Genomic DNA, 19,058 nt, shown 5'->3' with positions numbered 1-19,058 from the left:
TGACGTTGATAAAATGTTCGTAAATTTATTAACACTTTAGTCTACTACACATTTTAAACTCTAAGCTAAGCCCATATTCTAAACTACTATTTAACCCATTTGTGACTAAATAAATTGATAAAGAGTGAAAGAGAGTGCTGAAGAGTTTCCTAAAGTTAAATTTTTTACTTAAAGAGAGCTAAAAAGTTTCACTATATTGAAATTTCTCAGAGAGGATTTTCTTTAGAGAGAGAAAAAAAGAAAAGATTTACACAAAATGCAATCTTCGATAGAAACGACTGGGGCCTTTTTGCTTGCACAATGCAAGCAATCAAGCTGCTTGACCTCGTCGTCTTTATTTGAAGATTTTAAAAAGAAAATACTCTTAGTCTAAGAGATATATATCTCTTGATAAAAGTATGAAATTGTTTTATAATATCAAAATATTTTTCTAATTTTTTTTTTTTAATTTTTACCCTTACTCTTAAAAAAACATAAACGGAAGACTTCCTTTTACTTTAGGGGGATTCTTACCTCTGACACGTCTGAAATAGTAATGGTTGTCAGCAGAAGCTCCCAAATCACCCAAGTTTTCGAAAAGCTCTAATTGTTCCTTGAGTTTTTCGCCGAAGGTATTCAATGACTCGGGTAAATCCATTTGGAAAATACAATGGATTTTGTACATGTTATCAGTACGTCTAAAGAGAAAATCATATTAATCAAAAGTTTCCTATATGGAGACATTTATGGAAGAGTGACTAACCTCACACTCATGAGAGCTACTCGCAAGGCATAATCATTATAATTCACATCAAACTCTTCTCCAAACCAATCCAAAAATGCTGATTCAAGCTGTCTTTGCAGATTTGCATATTCACTGCTCAATTTGTCTTCAAAGGCATCCTCCCAAGGCACATCAACAGTTATTAAACCTTCCCCTAAAATAAAATGAAATAATGAGAAATTGCAAAATATATTATCACGCTTTTTAAGACTTACACAAATCAGTTTCACCAAAATCTTCGGGCTCATCATCATCAATAGGATTTCCAGATCCCTCATTATCATCACCAAACAATTGACGTTTCTTATGTTTGTTCAGATCATTTAGTTTGTGAAGTTTCTTGGATTTGCCATTCAATTTAGCACCATCATGATGACCCTTTTTACGGCCTTCTCCTGTTGCTCGTTTGGCAGCGGCCTCTGTACGTTCGGCCCGCTTTTTGTGATGTTTGTGTGGTTTTTTCTCAGTGGCACCTTCAGAGCCGAACAAACGTCCCAACTCACGTCGTACACGTTTTACACTCTGCACTAGCCAACTACCTTCGTCAGTTGCTTCATTTTCGTCCACAGGCTGGAGTTCGTCTTCGATAAAGGCCTTCTCATCGAGATCTCGCGCACTGCGCAATTTGTTCGATTCATCGATTCTATCGATGTCGATGGTATCCTCAAATGTTAAATCATTGTGTAGGTCCTATAATGGAAGATAAGAATAAGATTTAAAAATAATTGAAAATATAGAAATCACAGTAAATAGATCCATTATCTGTACACAAAATCATATTCAATTGAATATTTAATTTATTACGGATTAAAAAAAGAAATAAACTTTAAACAGAAAGATATTTGGTTGCTTTTATTCCCTTTTTAAAATATGGTATTCTCTTGGTATTATGTAGAGGTTATTTCCTGAACATGCATATACTCCTGCAATTACATTTTCCCACCACTCACTGTCACAGGTTTCTGAATACAGCGCTGTTATGTTGCTGTTATAACATCTGTTCTTTGCGAGTCTGTGTGTGTGTGTATGGCAAGAGTACAGAAAATGTATAATATCTGTACATGTTCACAAACAAAGCTTTATTTAACAGTTTCGGGTGCATGTCTTCGCTAAGTATGGTGAAATGTAGTAACTTATAATTTTGATGCAGGGATTGCATACCAAGAAGTATTTTGTGGAATTTAGTTTTAAAAATATTTTAATATATTAATTTTTAATCAATTTTCAAGCGATATTAATTAATTATTCGGAACCACTATATGTTAGATAAAAAAAATATTTATAAATTGTCCTTCCCTTAAGGATTTCGGTATTGATTCCGAGCCAAAGACGCGCCTTCTTTAAAATAGAGAAATGTTTTAGCGACCTATCTGGCTTTAAATTTAGCACCAATAAAATCAAAATTAGGATACAGATCACATTTATTAAATTTCTCTTTCGCGGTATATTAATATTGCTATTTACGTACAAACAAATGCCAGTTTAAAAAACCAAATTACAACAGATAATTCAAAGTAAGCAATATTTGCTTAATTCCTAATAGACTTTAAGCCAAAGATGCAAAGTCCTCAAAATAAGTTTTAGCCTCTGAAGCGTTTTTTTATTTTAAATCTAAAGATGCAATATTTCAAATTATTTAAGGACGATTTCAAAAATGTGTTTCTTTACTTTAAGGAAAATTTGCCTTAGTTTAAAGACATACGACTTTAACAGAGGCACTCGAATATTAAAAATTTGTAACCTAAATTTAATATTTTTTTTAAGCAAAGATTATAAACTTTATTTTAATTAGAATTACATTTTTTTAAAGAAATTTTCCCTTAATATTTTGTAAATAATTTAGGTTGCGTAATCTTTAATACCACGTAGATATTTTTTCGGTGTAGAACTAAAGCTAGATATGTCCCTAAAAAGTTTCCTTATTTTAAGGAAAGTACATCTTCAGCTCGGAATCAGTACACTCACAAAAAAAAGTGAACCCTATATTTCACTAAAGCTGATTTTATTCTATTTTATTTCACGGAATTATTACGTTTTAATAAAGTTTCCTTGACGGTCATAATTTTTTGCGTACGTTAGTTAATAAATCTAAAATAGAGGAATAAATTATACACAAATGAAGTATAAAGATTAACTAAATTCGGGTCTCCCACCAAATAGTTCAGAATTTCTTAAAATGTGTACAATTTACCAGTAATTAGCCCATCATGGACTTCGTATGGTACTAGACATTTTTGTAATTTTTAACTCCAATTTTTTCCTTCAAACTTCGAAATTTTCTTTAACAAGTGAAAAAGAAATGAATTAAATTTCCTCGAATTTATCGGAAATTATTTTCTTAGTTTTAAGAAATCGGCGTGACATCCGCGTTTCTATTACAGTTTAGTTAAAATTTTCGAAAATTAATATATTTTTTCTAAAACTAACTAAAACTTTCTTTCCTGGTGGGTTCACTGTTTTTTCAGTGTACTCAAATCCTTAGAGGAAGGTCAACATTTTTGAAACCAAATAAACTTTCTTATTTTTGTATGTATCGTTAATTTTAATATTGAAAAATTAGTTTTTTTTTTCTTTATTGTTACCAAGGTTTTCTTAAACCTCTAAAATAAATCTTTCAGTCGGTATTATCAAAGTTATCTGGGTTGATGATAATTGAATGTCATATCATGCATCAGTTTTTTTGTTTCTTTTCTAGAGTTGTGTTGAGCAAATAAATACTAAAGTAAAAAAAATTAAAACAAATATTTGTGGTTCTTGAAAATTTGGAGAAAATCATGTCTCACACCGACAAGATTTCATGGATGGGTGTGTAATATGCCATGGGGTTAAAATTCTATGGAATATAAGATAAGAAGTAGTGGGAAAAATAATTCAAATAACATAAATAAGCATCATTGAAGTAAAAATCAAGCATTTAGACTATAAAGTATTTTTAAGATATTAAAGAAAAAAATAATTTTGTATTCTAATTTGAAATCTTATATTTATGATTTCCAATTTTTCATATAAAGTCTTTTTAGTGTTAGGTTAGGTTAGGTTAGGTTAAAGTGGCAGCCCGATTAAGATTCAGGCTCACTTAGACTATTCAGTCCATTGTGATACCACATTAACTAAAAGTACCTATTACATATGGGCACTTCTAGTTTTAACCGCTGAACCTTCTTGATTATTTTTCTTTGTTCAACCAACCAGATTGTTCCAAAAACAGTAGCAGACTGCTTAAGTTAACGTTTTCCAGATCCGCCAGTAATCTGAAGCTATATGCTCCTAAAAGTTGCTTGCGCTTTACACAAAATGCAGGACACTCACACAAGAGGTGTTTAATTGATTCTTTTTCCTCCGCATCATGACAGCTCATACAATAGTCATTATACTTCGCGCCAATAGTTTTTGCAAAATCGCCTATCAGGCAGCGACCCGTTATAGCAGATATCAGGAGTGATATCTGACGTCTCGAGAACATTAGCATATCTAGTGTGCGGTTTAAGTTGAAATGGGGCCATATTTGCTTGGTGTCGTTACAACCCTTGCAATTCTCCCATCGAACATTTGCCATCATAACAGCCTTCTCACGCAGCATGAGCTTGCAGGTAGCTAGGGGCATACCAACAAATTCTAGTTCCCCTGGAATATGTAAGGTAGTCCCTAGCCTTGCCAACTCATCCGCTTCGCAGTTCCCCGGTATGTTCCTATGGCCAGGCACCCATATTAGGTGAATATTGTACTGCTCAGCCATCTCATTGAGAGATTTGCGGCAGTCGATGGCCGTTTTCGAGTTGAGGAACACAGAGTCCAAGGATTTTATTGCAGGTTGACTGTCTGAGTATATATTAATGCCCACATTTTTTGGAACATTACTTCTCAGCCAATTCGCCACCTCTCTTATTGCTAATATTTCAGCCTGAAAAACACTACAGTGATTAGGTAATCTTTTCGCTATTCGAAGTTCCAGATCATTAGAATATACTCCGAACCCCACTTGTCCATCCAATTTGGAGCCATCAGTGTAGAAATCTATATATTCTTTATTCCCCGGGGTCTGTGTGCACCACGCCTCACTGTTGGGGATTAGAGTCTCAAACTTTTTGTCGAAAAGTGGACTCGCCAAAGTGTAATCCACTACGTTAGGCACATCTGGCATTGTTTTGAGGACAGAACTGTGACCGTAACCTTTTTCCGACCACAGCGATAGTTCGCGCAACCGCACAGCCGTTGTTGCAGCTGACTGTTTGGCCAAAATGTCTAAAGGCAATAGATGCAGCACGACATTAAGGGAATTTGTTCCTGTCTTGCTGAATGCGCCTGAAATACACAAACACGCCATACGCTGAACTTTTTCTAAACAAGTCGGTTTCTGAAGTGCCGGCCACCAGACTACAACACCATATAGCATTATAGGTCTAACCACTGCCGTGTATAGCCAATGCACAATTTTTGGTTTCAGTCCCCACTTTTTTCCTATTGCCTTTTTGCACGAGTACAAAGCTACAGTTGCCTTTCTCGCCCTTTCTTCAATATTAAGCTTAAAGTTCAGCTTCCTGTCCAAAATAACGCCAAGGTATTTTGCACATTCACCAAAGGGAATTTCAATACCCCCTAAGGAAATAGGCCTAACCGTGGGAGTTTTGCGATCGTTGCAGTACATGACTAATTCTGTCTTTGCAGGATTTACCCCAAGACCATTGTCTTTCGCCCATTTCTCAGTCATCCGGAGGGCCCTCTGAATAATATCTCTGATTGTGGATGGGAATTTTCCCCTGACTGCCAGAGCCACATCATCTGCGTATGCCACCACTTTTATCCTTTCTTTTTCTAGAGTAACCAGAAGGCTATTTATAGCAACATTCCAAAGAAGAGGTGATAGGACTCCTCCTTGGGGAGTGCCTCTGTTCACATACCTTTGTATGTTTGCTTGTCCTAGTGTGGCTGAAATACGTCTCTTCATTAGCAGTTCGTCTAACAGCCTGAGTATACATGGATCAACATTCAGAGTTGTCAGTCCATTTAATATCGAGCTCGGATGGACATTATTGAACGCCCCTTCGATGTCTAGAAACGCCACGATTGTGTATTCTTTGACAGATAGTGAGCTTTCAATAAAGCTGACTAGTTCATGTAGTGCGGTCTCAGTAGACCTGCCCTTCGAGTATGCATGCTGTCGTTTCGAGAACAAACTTGAATCGATGCTAGTTCTAAGATAAATATCTATCATCCTCTCCAGAGTCTTAAGTAGGAATGAGGATAAGCTGATTGGTCGGAAATCCTTCGCCCTCGAGTGAGAGGCTTTTCCCGCTTTAGGTATGAAAACGACTTTTGTTTCCCTCCACTTTCCTGGGATATATGATAAGTTGATACATCCTTTATATATCACCGACAACCAGGGGATAATTTTGTCAGTTACAGCTTGTAACTCCGCCGGAGTAATTCCATCAGGTCCAGGGGATTTGAATGGTCCAAAGCTATTTAGCGCCCATCTTATTCTAGTTTCCGATACAATTTCCTCGACAGGAAACGACCGCTGAGCAACTGTGGCACCGCCAGTACATGGTTCAACCGTCTGATTTCCAGGAAAATGTGTGTCCAATAGTACCTCCAGCGTCTCCTTACTGGACGTTGTCCAATTGCCCTCCGATGTTTTAATGAAACCTGGAGCGGAGTTGGTGGATGCTAGAACCTTCCGTAGTCTGGAAGCCTCGGACGTATTCTCAATACTGCTGCAGTAAGCATTCCAAGAGTTATGCTGAGCCTTTCTCAGTTCTCGCTTGTATCCTCTCAGATTCTTCTTGTAAGCGTCCCAGTCCTCAGGGGCTCTGGTGGACTTTGCCTTGTTAAAGAGCTTCCTGCAGGATTTCCTCATATTACTTAATTCCGTAGACCACCATGGTGGTCGATGTTTCCCCCTTGGCTTTCCTCTAGGGCATGCAGCTTTCAGTGAGATGTTGAAGGCCTTAGTAATCCGCTCCACTGCGTGTTCGATATCTTGCACATTTCTCATATTTAGTGTTCAACAAAACGACAAGTTGTCCTGGAATAATTTTGTTACCTACCCAGTACTGAACATATTAAACATTTATCTATTCTATTTCCGTGGAAATCTTTCGTGAAAGTTTCCCTGACCTCAGACCATGGTAAACCCAAAGCGTTTCTATAAAACCAGAGGATGAAAGCTCCAGTGGAATTGGTTGCCATTTGTATAAACAATACCTGTTGTTGTTGTTGTGGAAAAAATAATGCCATTCAAACCTCAATTAGTTTAAACCACTAGCATGTGAGTTAATTGAAAAACAAAAACAATACAAGACAAAAATGAAAACTTTTTTGTTTCAAATATCCTGGAACAATAAAAGGTTAAGGACCTGTTGTGACAATATGGTGAATAGAGGAAAATATGAATAAGCAAATATTTGAGAAAAGGTTGAAAACAAAAGTGACAAATAAAATTATACCCCCCACAAAAACAAAATGTTACTATCAGATGGTCGTGGGAGTAGATTGAGAATTGATATTACCATCTCCAATACAGACATTCGAATTACAAATTTGACATGTGGAATAGTCTCATATGAATCGATCTTCTTGACCATAATTAGGGACCCTCACAGATCCTCTCTCTCGCTCTCCTTTTTACTTTTATTACTATTTCTCATATTTATCAATATATTCAGATAACATTTTTATGAGCCTTTTGTTTATATAAAACAATACATAGTAGGAAATTATTATGAAACACCACAGTTTTTTCTTTTGCTAACAGGTCACAGCTGTTCTATAGTCATTCACAATAACAGCCGTCCATATAACCCTAAGTGAAAATTGTCAAGTAAAATGTTATTTACATTACTGTTAAAGTTTTATGTTAACAATTGCACCAGAGTGGCTCCTATACATTTTTACTTTACTTATGGAATTAAATAATAAATATCGATCAAATGAAACATATTATCCAACTAATTTATTAATTTCTAAGCAGCTTATAGAAACTTTAATATTTCCAATAATCCTCATACCCTTCCCAACTCTATCGTCATATTGATTTTCTAAGAATTTACCAATTGTAAAGCATGCCATCAATGATTTTACACCCTCATATTTTCAAGAATTTCTATTGTAAATAATTTCTTTGCATTATAACAAATGATGATGGTTTTATTTGCTAGTTTTCCTTTATTCTTGTTTAAAATTTGATTTACTATAATCACCGGTGAATGAATAAGTGTCTGCCGTCATTGTAATTTCCACTAGTTGAATAAATATTTGGCTAATTGGAAAAAAAACTTATTTACAAGAAACTGAACACTAAAAATTACTCAACAGGAAATTATTAATGAATAATGTCACCTTCTAGAGGGAAGCAAAACGGGGGCAGTTATGTCACTTTAAAATCTCGTGATTTCTTGGTGGTGCCGCCACTTTATATTATTGGCCAGTTTTAGCTATGATTATTGTTATTACATCAGCGACAAGGTCTGGAATGCATTTTTGTTTTCATTCTTATCTACAATTGAGGTTTTTTCTTTTTTTTGGGTTAGGAAAGTAGTGCACTAGACCCCAGACCTTACGTCTGTGCTGTTGTGATCGGCCTCGCCATACATTTTGAAGTGTTAGAAAATCCCATCATAAACCCCAATTGATTTTGTTCCCACACCCTCCCCTATATGTTTTGAAGTGGGGTTGTCTGAACGATAGAGGTCTTTCCCATTATGGATTTTTATCGATAACTTAGTATACACTTTTGTGTTGGACACTTTTTTTGTTCTAATTGTAATGTTTGACCCAATTATTTTAGACCCTGCAATCTAATTTCTCGTAAACAAGACACACTTTTCATTGTTGCTCGGTGTTTAATTGTGAACAAAAAACGAACTATCAAGAGATAAGTTGCCATGCTGTTGAGCAGCATATACTGCAGCATTGCAACTACTAAGCTTTTGTCGGTTATCAGAGAATGCAACATTGTTTCGAATTCAAATACTAATGTTCAGAGACATACATACATACAAATATAATGAGCGATCTCTATGGATGCGGTGCGCTATCGTCTATGAATTGTGACAAATTATAGGACTTTAATAGTTAATCATTTTAAGTGTCGGCGTCATAACTTAAAGATACACTCATCGCGAGAGAGAATATTTATGGGATTGAAGAATGAGTTTCCCTGTCTGATTGTAGGAAAAATCTGTAGTCCATATGTGACATCTGGCAAACGGTAGAAATTCCCATCGTATTTTGTTTTCTGTGAAAATCATTGTTTGCTTTGTATAATGATGTGGATTGTTTGGTTTCTGGTTATTAGCAAGGGCTTGGTGTTAATTATTCATGTCTAAAGGAAAGTGTGATATGGGAAATGGTCTTAGGAATTCTAGTTCTGGGATGCTAAAATTTCTCTTAATTAATGAACCAAGATATTTGTGTAGTGCAAAGGGGAGACATATTGACATCAAATTGAATATTGACAGATCAGCAACAACTTTGTAAAATCGAACATTTGTTAAGACACCGCTCATATCCGCAATTTTGCCGGGATTTTTAATGAACTTCCCTCTCGTCAAAGAGAGCTCCTCGATTCTAGGTTAAACTCAATGGCAATAAACTTCATTTTATACACCAATCCATAATATTCACTGAGAGGATATAAACAACTGAACACTTTTTTGGGATCTGGTAGAAATTGGGATTGTATTCATAATGATTTGAGTTCGTCCCAAGTTTTGCATTTCATGGCTCTCGACTCCATTGAAAATCTGAGTATTAATAGTTAGCACTTGCATGAACCGCAATGCATATGCCTTCAATTTTTCTGGCCATAGCGATACTTAGCATTACATTACGTTCGTCATTTTTATCTTTTCTACTTCTAATTCATTCGAAGGACTGGAGAAAAACACTTCAAAGTAATGCATCTTTAACAACAAAGGCGTTAGAACTCCTCCTGAACATGTGCCGCCATTCTAAAACTTTGCATGTCTGCATAGCCTAGAGCGCCTACAAACCTCTTTTTTCGGTTGTCCGTTTAATGACAGATACACCTAGGCTATTATGCTGTCATATTTGCGGAAACTCATTCTTATCAATGAGCTCTGTCTTATCCCAGAGCAATGAATGGAGTTTCACATTGCGGTGAAATGACTTAGAGAAGTTTTGAAAGACTCTGAAATGTCATCAGCTTTACGGAGAGGGGATAATCCACCGCTGAAAAGCTTTTTAGTCTTCCATCGAAACTGGGGTTGAACCCACGACCCTATGTATGCAAGGCAGAGCAATGATAAATGATAAAAGAACTTCTTCTTAAAGCTGTATCAGAACTGGAGTTCTACACTATATGAGAAACCATTTAAAGGACGTTTTGAAAATGTTTCCAAATTCATGAAGAGAAGAGGCGGCTCTCTATTTAGGATAACACATTATATGTCATAATCATCCTTTAATGTAGACAATGTCTTAATCGGTATAACGTGAAGATTTAATCGCCAACGAGTCCATTCAAGAGAATTTTAGTAAATAAGACCTTGAAATTTGAATGTTGTTATTAAAACAACAGCCCTGGAACAATTCCAGTTTTAAGCTACCAATCAGGTTCTCCAGAGACTTAAAGAGGTTTGACGAAGAATTTAGTATCCAATTCTTTGGACCATTGGAATATACAACAGCCAAGGGATAACTCAATCAGAGACTGGTTGTATTAATTCCATCATGTTCCGAGGACTTCAAGGTTTCAAATTCCGCTTGCCCTGGTGCTGATCCCTTAATAAACCATGGAGGGGATTGAGTGGATTCTAATATAATATAGTCTTTAGCTTCGAAATAATATCTATACTGCTATAAAATTGTATTGAGCCATTCCCAATTCTTGCGTACTTCCTGAACGGAAGCTCTTGAGATCTTGGGTATGTTCGCATATCAAGAATTTTGATAGCTCAAGAGGTTCTTGATTGGTTTAATGATATGGGTTGAGTTTTTCCAATAGATTTTACTTTGCGGTATGCTGCCAGACCGAGTAATTTCTTGCAATGGTTGTTATAATCTGTGATAATATTTACAGTGTACAATATATTCTTACCTATTTTAACCTATAGATATATCAAAATAAAAGACTCACAGATTCTAAATTACATTGCAAATCCAACCAATTGATATCATTTTAACAAACAGATTTGATGATTGATAAATCTCTTGACATTTAAACTTGAATCCCTTCTCATTAATCTTTTTATTGAAGTAATGATTAGTGGAGCTACTGATGACTATTTCATAATTATGACAACTTCCCGAGCATTTATTTGACATTGACAACAATCATAAGTATCTAAAAGATCAACTGCTTCCAAGGCTAATACGAAACTTGTTTCTTGAAGGCATAAGAGCAAACATACATAGTGGATCCAATGAAAATCTTTAGATGGAGTCATGCAACGGAATTCCAAAGACAAGCAGACATGAATGACTATCGTCAAACTATTGAGTAAAGTCGGTGGCGGTAGAATCACTCAGAAGACCGGCATAAATGAATGATGACTGGTTGCATGAATGAAATGGGATTTACATTTGTTGTTAACACCTTCGAATAAACCAACCCAAAAACACGAAATACAATTGATGTAGCTGTCACTGGAAACGATGATGGAGATTAAGATGATGATAATGATGGATTGATAGTAGGAATTTAGTCCATATATTATTATTGTTGTTAAATATGTTGCTTTCATTTTTCACGACTCATCAGACTACCAATTTTTTTTCTCCTTCCAAATGCATCCTTCTTGCTTAAGTTGTTGATATTCATGTGGTACAAAGTGTTTATAATTTGTGGCACATTTTGCGGTATGAATATCAACAAACTGGAGCCGTCCTCATACAAAGTCATCACCACCCACAGAAGTATTTGCCAAGTATTTAAACAAAAAAAAAAAACAACAAAAACACAACAAACCATGTTAATACATTGGGTTATTTGTCTAAAGCCCTTTTGCTTTATTAGGGGATTCCCCCTGCCTTATAGATTCTCTTACGTTTCGTTCATCTGCTCTTCCATCCCACGACCCTCTAAGATGAAGTAAGTCATCATGTTTTGTGGCAGATTGTTGTTTATGTCTTTCAACGAGTATCTCTAAGTGTCAAAGGCTCGCGGTGTGTGGCATATGAAAACTGGAGAGTCTATAAAATAGAGGACTAAGGTGGTTAGTATGTCTGGCTGCTGGAGTTGGAGGGGGGTGGGGGGGGGTGGCAAAAAAGGAGAACGAGACATGTATCACTTTAACCAGCCAAGACAATCACAGTTTGTATCTTCATCTGTGCGTCTCAATGCCTGCCTTAAAACTGCAATTTTGCATTCGAGGCACGTTTCTGCAATTTCTCATAAAACAAACGACCATTATATCGCTTACATTTTATAAGGAGAAAAAAAAACAAGCGGAAAATGACGACAGCGCCACCAGCAGAACAATGTTGCTGCTGTTATTAACATGTGTAAGGAGTATTATGCAGTAGCTGCATTACAACTGTAAAGTTTGAGTGTGGGAGATAGGGGTGTTAAGTGTAGGTGAGAATGAAATTAAACAGTGGTTTAAGATTGAAGATTCGATCATTCGATCTAAATAATTAATAGCATGTTTGTGTGTTAATATCAATTGCAAAGGAGTAGAGAATAACATTGCTTCACAAGATTTTCTTAAGTGTGGGAGAGATGATCCATTTATTCACCTAATATAGAGGGGAGTTTCTCTTGTAGGAACTCTATATCATTCTCTCTAGATTGATGTAGAGTTTCATACAAATTTATCAGTCATTAGTGAATGGTACCGAATTCACCCATCGGAAACGTAAGAGCAAGACAAAAAGAAAAATTGTGTAAGATCCTCTGCGCAATTATTAAGAACTTGAATTAATTGACTTTTTGGTGAAAAAAAAAATATTTCCCAGATACTAAAGAGGTTAAGAGTTTAACTTTCCCGCAATTTCAAAAAATATAACTATACCACTTTCTACTTAGGTTATACCATGTAATGAACAATTTTATCCATGGTGATACCACAGATGGTGAACTTCTCTTTTATCAATGAGTGCAATCAGATTCTTTGTTTACGCTAGGATATCTTCTGTTCATAAATAAATTCAAATGGTGTGTCGCGTATAATGGGAAATCTACTAACGTTTTCATTGCGTTGGTGAAACTCTGGGTATATCTAGTTGTGTCCGCCAGTCTGTCGAAATCCGAACGAAACGAGATGCCATTTTAAAGCTTTACATAAAAAAATGTTTCTTGTGGTGTGCCAGCTGCACTGAAAAAAATATTGTCGTGGGGTCAACGATTTCATGCCCTTAAAATACGAATGCGAATTGTGCTATAACATTTTTTCCTTGTCCAAAACTCGATAAACTTTGCAATAAAGTCGTTTTGTCCTTATAGTTAGTTTATTCGATTTCGTATTTAGTAAAAATCGAATAGAATTAGTAAAAATTAGAAAAATTCTTCAAAATTAAGTGAGCTTGCAACACTTCGAACCTAATGTGGTTATAGCTCACCATATATAACTTTTTCAACGGTAATCGTATAATCATTCGATCCGCTTAAAATTGGACATATGATGCCTACATCAATCATGTAGCAATCATACAAAATTTGACGAAAATTTAATAAAGCCGTCATAAAAACTGATCTCTGATTGAGTTTTTGAATACAATGATTACTCTTTTTGGAACCACACAAAAATTGATCCAAACATTAATTGGAGCGAATATAGATTGTAATATATTTGAACCATTTCATATTTACAAAATTCCCAGATAATCACACAATCCCTTCAAAACACTGTAACCTCTCTAGCATTTGTGTTATTAGGATTGCCGCCTATGTTAAAGAGGTCGTTCGTTCGCCTAGGTTAGTCTGTCTTTCGATTCTCTTCATGATTTTGATTGTCTCTGACAGCAACACGTACTTCTTGGTGTCTATATTTTAGCTAACAACATTTTAACATTTTATTCTAGTTTGCCTTGGGAGTAGGTCTGTTGGAGTATATATATTTCGCCAACAATTTTGTGTAAAATATTGCGGGCGAAAAAAAAAGTTATATTTGCACTAAATAGAGCTTATTTTATAAATTTTAGCATCGTAACGTGCACTTAAAACCAGCAACACATCCTTCCACTTGGCTACAGGAAATAAGGAAACTGTCTATGGCCTCAAATGCCTTGGAGTCATCATAACATTCGACTTAAATAGCTTATTTCCTCTATAATGGTCTTGAAATTTTCTTAGTGCGGCCAAGAGAAAGAGAGACAGAAAAAGACCATAAAGGACACGAGGGAAGCTCATAAAAAAGGAGTGCATAATTTGCTATTACTTAAGTTTTAATTCTTTACTCCTACAGCCATCATCCTGGTCCTAGCAATGAATTGCCCATGATCTTTGCTAATAATATTGCTCCCAACACACAAAAAAATAACATGGACGACATAATGTCACGTTGCTAATACCTGAACTTTGTCACATCATTAGCCTCGTGTACGAGTAGTAAAAAATCCCCAGAACAATGCCGGTAAACACTTGCACCCCCGAACACCAACACCCTGACGAACAGGTCAGGTCTTTAAGTTCAAATAATGTAAGTGTCATCATCTGCCATTGTCGCCTTGTTCCCGTAGTGTCACCTTTCCATTTATCTCTATTATTTGCTGGTTTTCTGGTTATTTCCTCCACTACACTCATTGTTGTCTTGTTTATGACGCTGATTTTTTGATTATGTTCCCAATTTGTATTCCGTCTTCGACTATTATGAGGGGTTTAGGTTTTTCGAAGGTGGTCTTCTCTCATCGTCTCTAGACTTTGTGGGCTGTGGGCGTTGGGCGAACTTCTCCACCTGCTATGGTTGACGGTGTAATTTCACATTAGATTTTGTCGTTTGGTGGTGGTTTTTAGAACTTAATTGCCTGCTAAGTGCTGTCTATGAATTGTTTAATTATATTGTTTGTATGTATTTAGTTATGGTAAATTAACTTAAATTATAAAATTATTGATATTTATTAGTATTGCAAAGATGATGGGTAAAGGGAGACTGTACTATATTGTATAGCAATTTTAAATGAATAAGGAATATGGCTAAAGTAAAAAAGACATAGAGAGTGTTAATTTAAGTAGGTCAGTAAATAAGTGGAATTATCAAAGGGGCTCTATAATGTAAGTTTAGCTTGATTGTATATAATATAATAATAAGTCATCTAATATTTGGTGTCCTTTCTCCCATACATATTAGGTTTGGCGCCCGATCACAATTGTCAATTGTATGTAGTTGGCGCCCAATCATTTTCATACGTTAACTTATTCTATTACTGATTTGCTTTTCTATATATGGATATACAAAAAAAAATCTAAAGAAAATAGAGTTTTAAATTCTTGATTTTTGCCAAGATTTGTACTTGCAATTTTAAGTTTGATTGAACTATTTTATACTTTCATCTAATAGAACCATGATTTATTGAAAGGACGTTGGGCTTCCTCTGCGGTCTGCGATAAAACCAAATTGATATGGGACGACAAAAATAGTAAGAACTATGATTTCTAATGGCGACACCTGGAGAGGATTTGAGACTATTAATATGTATCATTATAGCAGGAAAACATATGGTAAGGATTGACTTAATGAGTAATGAAGACTCCAACCATTCTTTGTGCCAGTGTCCGACATTATCCTTTTGCTTTCAGAATAGTACTGATGTATTGGTCTGTTATCTAAAGAATATACTTGCCGTCATCAAGGTTTCTGGAAGGAAGACCTAGCAAACTCGTTTGGAAACGCAAATATAATGGGATCAACCCTGACGGAGGATGATAGATGATGAAGAGGAGAGAAACAGCTATGAGGAATCGCAAAGGATCAATATGGTATAAGTGGAAACCAATTCCATTTCTACGGATTGGTGAGCTTCATGACAAGAGGCCCCCGTTTTAAATTGATGTGAAATATCCTATAATCAATTTAAACATTTGTGTATTACGGTTGGGAAAATTTAAATACACATCTACATTTGTGAACATTATATTCATTGTTTTTTATATTGAACAAATAAATCGAACATATAATTTTTTCGCTTGGCATCGAGAGCTTGCATATCTAAAGTATTTCTCTTTGTACTATACAAAATGATTGTAGGCTAAAAATTATTTAAGATTTCTAGGATATTCCATCATCAAATATCTTTGCATGTTGTCCATGCCACCGTCTGTATACTAACTCTCATGATAGCTATTCATTGATAAATTTAAATGTAGACAATGTGGAGACAGGCAATAATCATCATATTTTATAACCAAAGAAATATAGGTTTAAATTCAAGATAAGACTTTGCATATTTACCCTCCAACCCCACCATACTAAAAATGCCATTGCGACTATAAGATATGCCACTCAGTCAAGTTGTATGCCTTTAACTTAATCATTTGGCATATATTTGTAGAAAAATGTTTTTATCTTGTATTTTTTTTTTCTTTTAAAAAATGGATGAAGCATCGGATGGATGCAATTCTCCGAGCAAATGCAAAAGAACAACACAAAAACTATATATGTTTGTAGATCAAGTGTAGGCGTAATTGCAGCATCTACAACAACTATGCACAATTACTAAAAAAAATCATAATGGAAGTGCTATGCTACTGCAACCAATGCTGGACAGACAGACAGTAAAGCATATTTACTTAAATCAAAATTTGCACGCTCGAAAACTATTTAGTTCAGCGGAGCAAGTGCAAAATAATTTGTAAATACCTAGTTATTTGCACACTCACTTATTAGATGCGAAATCCATAAGATAGAGATTTAGATAGATATACAGCAGTAGAAAAAAATATTACAGTGGAACCATTCATATGAAAACGTGTTTTCAGAGAATACTCACTGAAGGGTTTTTCAAGATCACAAAGGACTGCATATTTCCTGTTGTTTGTCTAACAATCAACAATGATTAATGTTTTAACATAGTTTTGATAATAAATATGTTATAGTTTTTGAATTCAGCAAATGCTGAGTAACATACAAAAAAATCGATTCAGTTGCAAAATATCTAAAGTTGAAAATATATCTATAGTTGAATCATCTCTTAAAAACAATAAGTAAACATCTCTCAAGCATCTATTACAAGAACTTTATAGCCTTCATATATAACATCTCTTAGAATTCCTATAATTTCCCATGACAAACTCCACAATACATTCAACTCTTTCCAGGTTTCTCTGTATATTATCCAATGCTAAAGAGACAGGGCATACACACACATACATGCAATCATGTGCTACAGATTCTTGACAGTGTTGAATGTTTTACATCACATGGCAATTTAAGATAGCCACTAAACAAATAAACAGACCCGCATGTAACAGATTATGTATGAGAGCGTCTCTCTATTAGAGGCAAGAAGAGAGGAGAGTAAACGAGTGTGTGTGCACTTATGATGATGATGCATATACAACGACTGCAAATCTACGCCAACAATAGAAAATTGTCCTTGCTTTGTTGTCATAAATCTGTAGAAAATCAAGCAAACAAACGAATACAGCAAAAAAAATGAAAATATCAACAAAAACAAAAATTTGTAACAACAAAAATGAAGAAAAAAACTACAACTGTCATTCTTGATTAACTCGCAAAACTAAAATAAGCCATGGATGAATATTGGATGTGAGAGGATGATGAGAGATAATGGCTGGTTGGCTAGCTAGCTGGTGGCTTTATGATCACCAGCTTCCCATTTAATGATCAACCACATTGGCTAGTTCTCTTTCTCTAGGCGACCAAAATTTCATTCATTGTTACCAGCTGCCAGGCTCTTGGAATTATTTTCGGAGGTGTTATGAGGATCACAATGATCATAGAGACTGACTGCAAATGGATGGATGAATGTTTGTGTGCCTCACAAGTTTATTGATGCTTTTTTGTTTGTTTATATCTTAGATGTGATCATTTATTCGTTTGCTTGTTGTTTTTTTGGTTTCGCTCTTTCTTCAACCAAGATCAAGGGATGTGGGGAGGCCTCATGGCAATTTGTTAATGCAAATGACATTTTGGTTGAAATAATTTATGCAATTTTCAGACTAATTAATTTTATGTCAAGATTATGATATTTAGCTCAGATTTATTATTGTCTTTGCTATTATGAGGAATTCCATTTTAATTGAGTAGATTTTGTCTTGAGATTAAAGAGAATTCCACAATAGGGTTTAATTTTTATGTTGGGACTTTTGAACCCATTCTGAATCTTCTGAATTATTCTTATCAATCTGTTGATAAATGTTAGTTACGAACAAAAGAAGATATCGACTTGAAATGTTGCCCATATGGTCTTATCACGGAAGATCGGAATTGCAAATTTGGTGCATACCCCTATAGACCGATTTCCAAAATTTTATATCCTGAGCAGTTTTCATGCGAAGTGGTAAGATAAATGCCTTCGAACCATTCTTATTTCCATGAAGTCCCCATTTCCTGGTCTCCAGAAAGGAGTTAATTTATATACGAAAATTGTCGATATCATTCTGATATACACCCAGAAAAGGAACAATTATGTTTCAAGAGCAAAATGTTATATTTGAACATTGAACATTTTTGCCGCAAAAGTAATGTTTTCTCGCAAGAAATAAAGTGCTTGCCAAAGTCAGATAGATATTTTAAGAGAAAATACAATGTTTGCGAGAAACATGTTCCATGTTCACCGTCCAAAATAACATTTTGCTCTTGAAACATATTTGAGGTGATTCTTCTTCTAGGTGTAGTCAATAGAACAAAATTTCAATGCCAATATTTTTTTTGTTAGATGTGGTTTATCCCATGTCAGCATTAAATTTTGTTCACATTTAACCTTCTCTTCTTAAATACTCCTCAAGTACAGCAGTTTACTTAGGTCTATTTTAATGCCATGTTTGTGAGTTTTTTCTAACAAAGTTTAAACAGAAATCTACCCCAACCATCCATTTCGGTTATCCACTGATCCTCAACACCCTTTAGACTGTCTTCGGTTTGAGCATAAAGGTGAAGTGCTTGTCTCTATGTTATAATGCAATAGAGGTGGTAAGTGACTGACATTCAGTGGTTTGCTGGATGTTGGACACTTTTGTCTCTATGCCATTCTTAACCAACGGCAGGGCCACAAAACTTTTAAGTGGTTTTGTATGGCATGCGACAAAAACAGTATCATGGACTAATTGTGGTTAATTTTCGAAAATATAAATAATAATTAAATGCATTTAAGATGCATTTTTCTATTTATGAAATTATCACATAATTTTTTTCCAGATGAAATAGATCTTCAG

General features: G+C 35.1%; 1 protein-coding gene and 1 long non-coding RNA gene across 16 annotated transcripts in view; one reads left to right on the top strand and one right to left on the bottom strand.

The window, feature by feature from the left end:
* The window catches only part of trol (terribly reduced optic lobes), a 230,614-nt gene that overhangs the window by 153,887 nt on the left and 57,669 nt on the right, over nucleotides 1-19,058 (bottom strand). For all 15 annotated transcript variants that reach the window (XM_075299621.1, XM_075299635.1, XM_075299620.1 and 12 more), the window contains exons 3-5: nucleotides 979-1,453; nucleotides 743-917; nucleotides 514-677 (exon numbers count right to left, since the gene is read on the bottom strand). In XM_075299621.1, coding sequence (XP_075155736.1) covers nucleotides 514-677; nucleotides 743-917; nucleotides 979-1,453 — 814 coding nt within the window. The remainder of the gene's footprint in view (nucleotides 1-513; nucleotides 678-742; nucleotides 918-978; nucleotides 1,454-19,058) is intronic.
* Nucleotides 15,236-15,875, top strand: LOC142229092 (uncharacterized). Its single transcript, XR_012720331.1, has 2 exons — nucleotides 15,236-15,383; nucleotides 15,462-15,875. It is a non-coding gene; the product is annotated as an uncharacterized LOC142229092 (long non-coding RNA).

This window comes from Haematobia irritans, chromosome 3, assembly GCF_050003625.1.
Source record: "Haematobia irritans isolate KBUSLIRL chromosome 3, ASM5000362v1, whole genome shotgun sequence".
NCBI classification, from domain to species: Eukaryota; Metazoa; Arthropoda; class Insecta; order Diptera; family Muscidae; genus Haematobia; species Haematobia irritans.
This window is presented reverse-complemented; position numbering and strand designations above follow the sequence as displayed.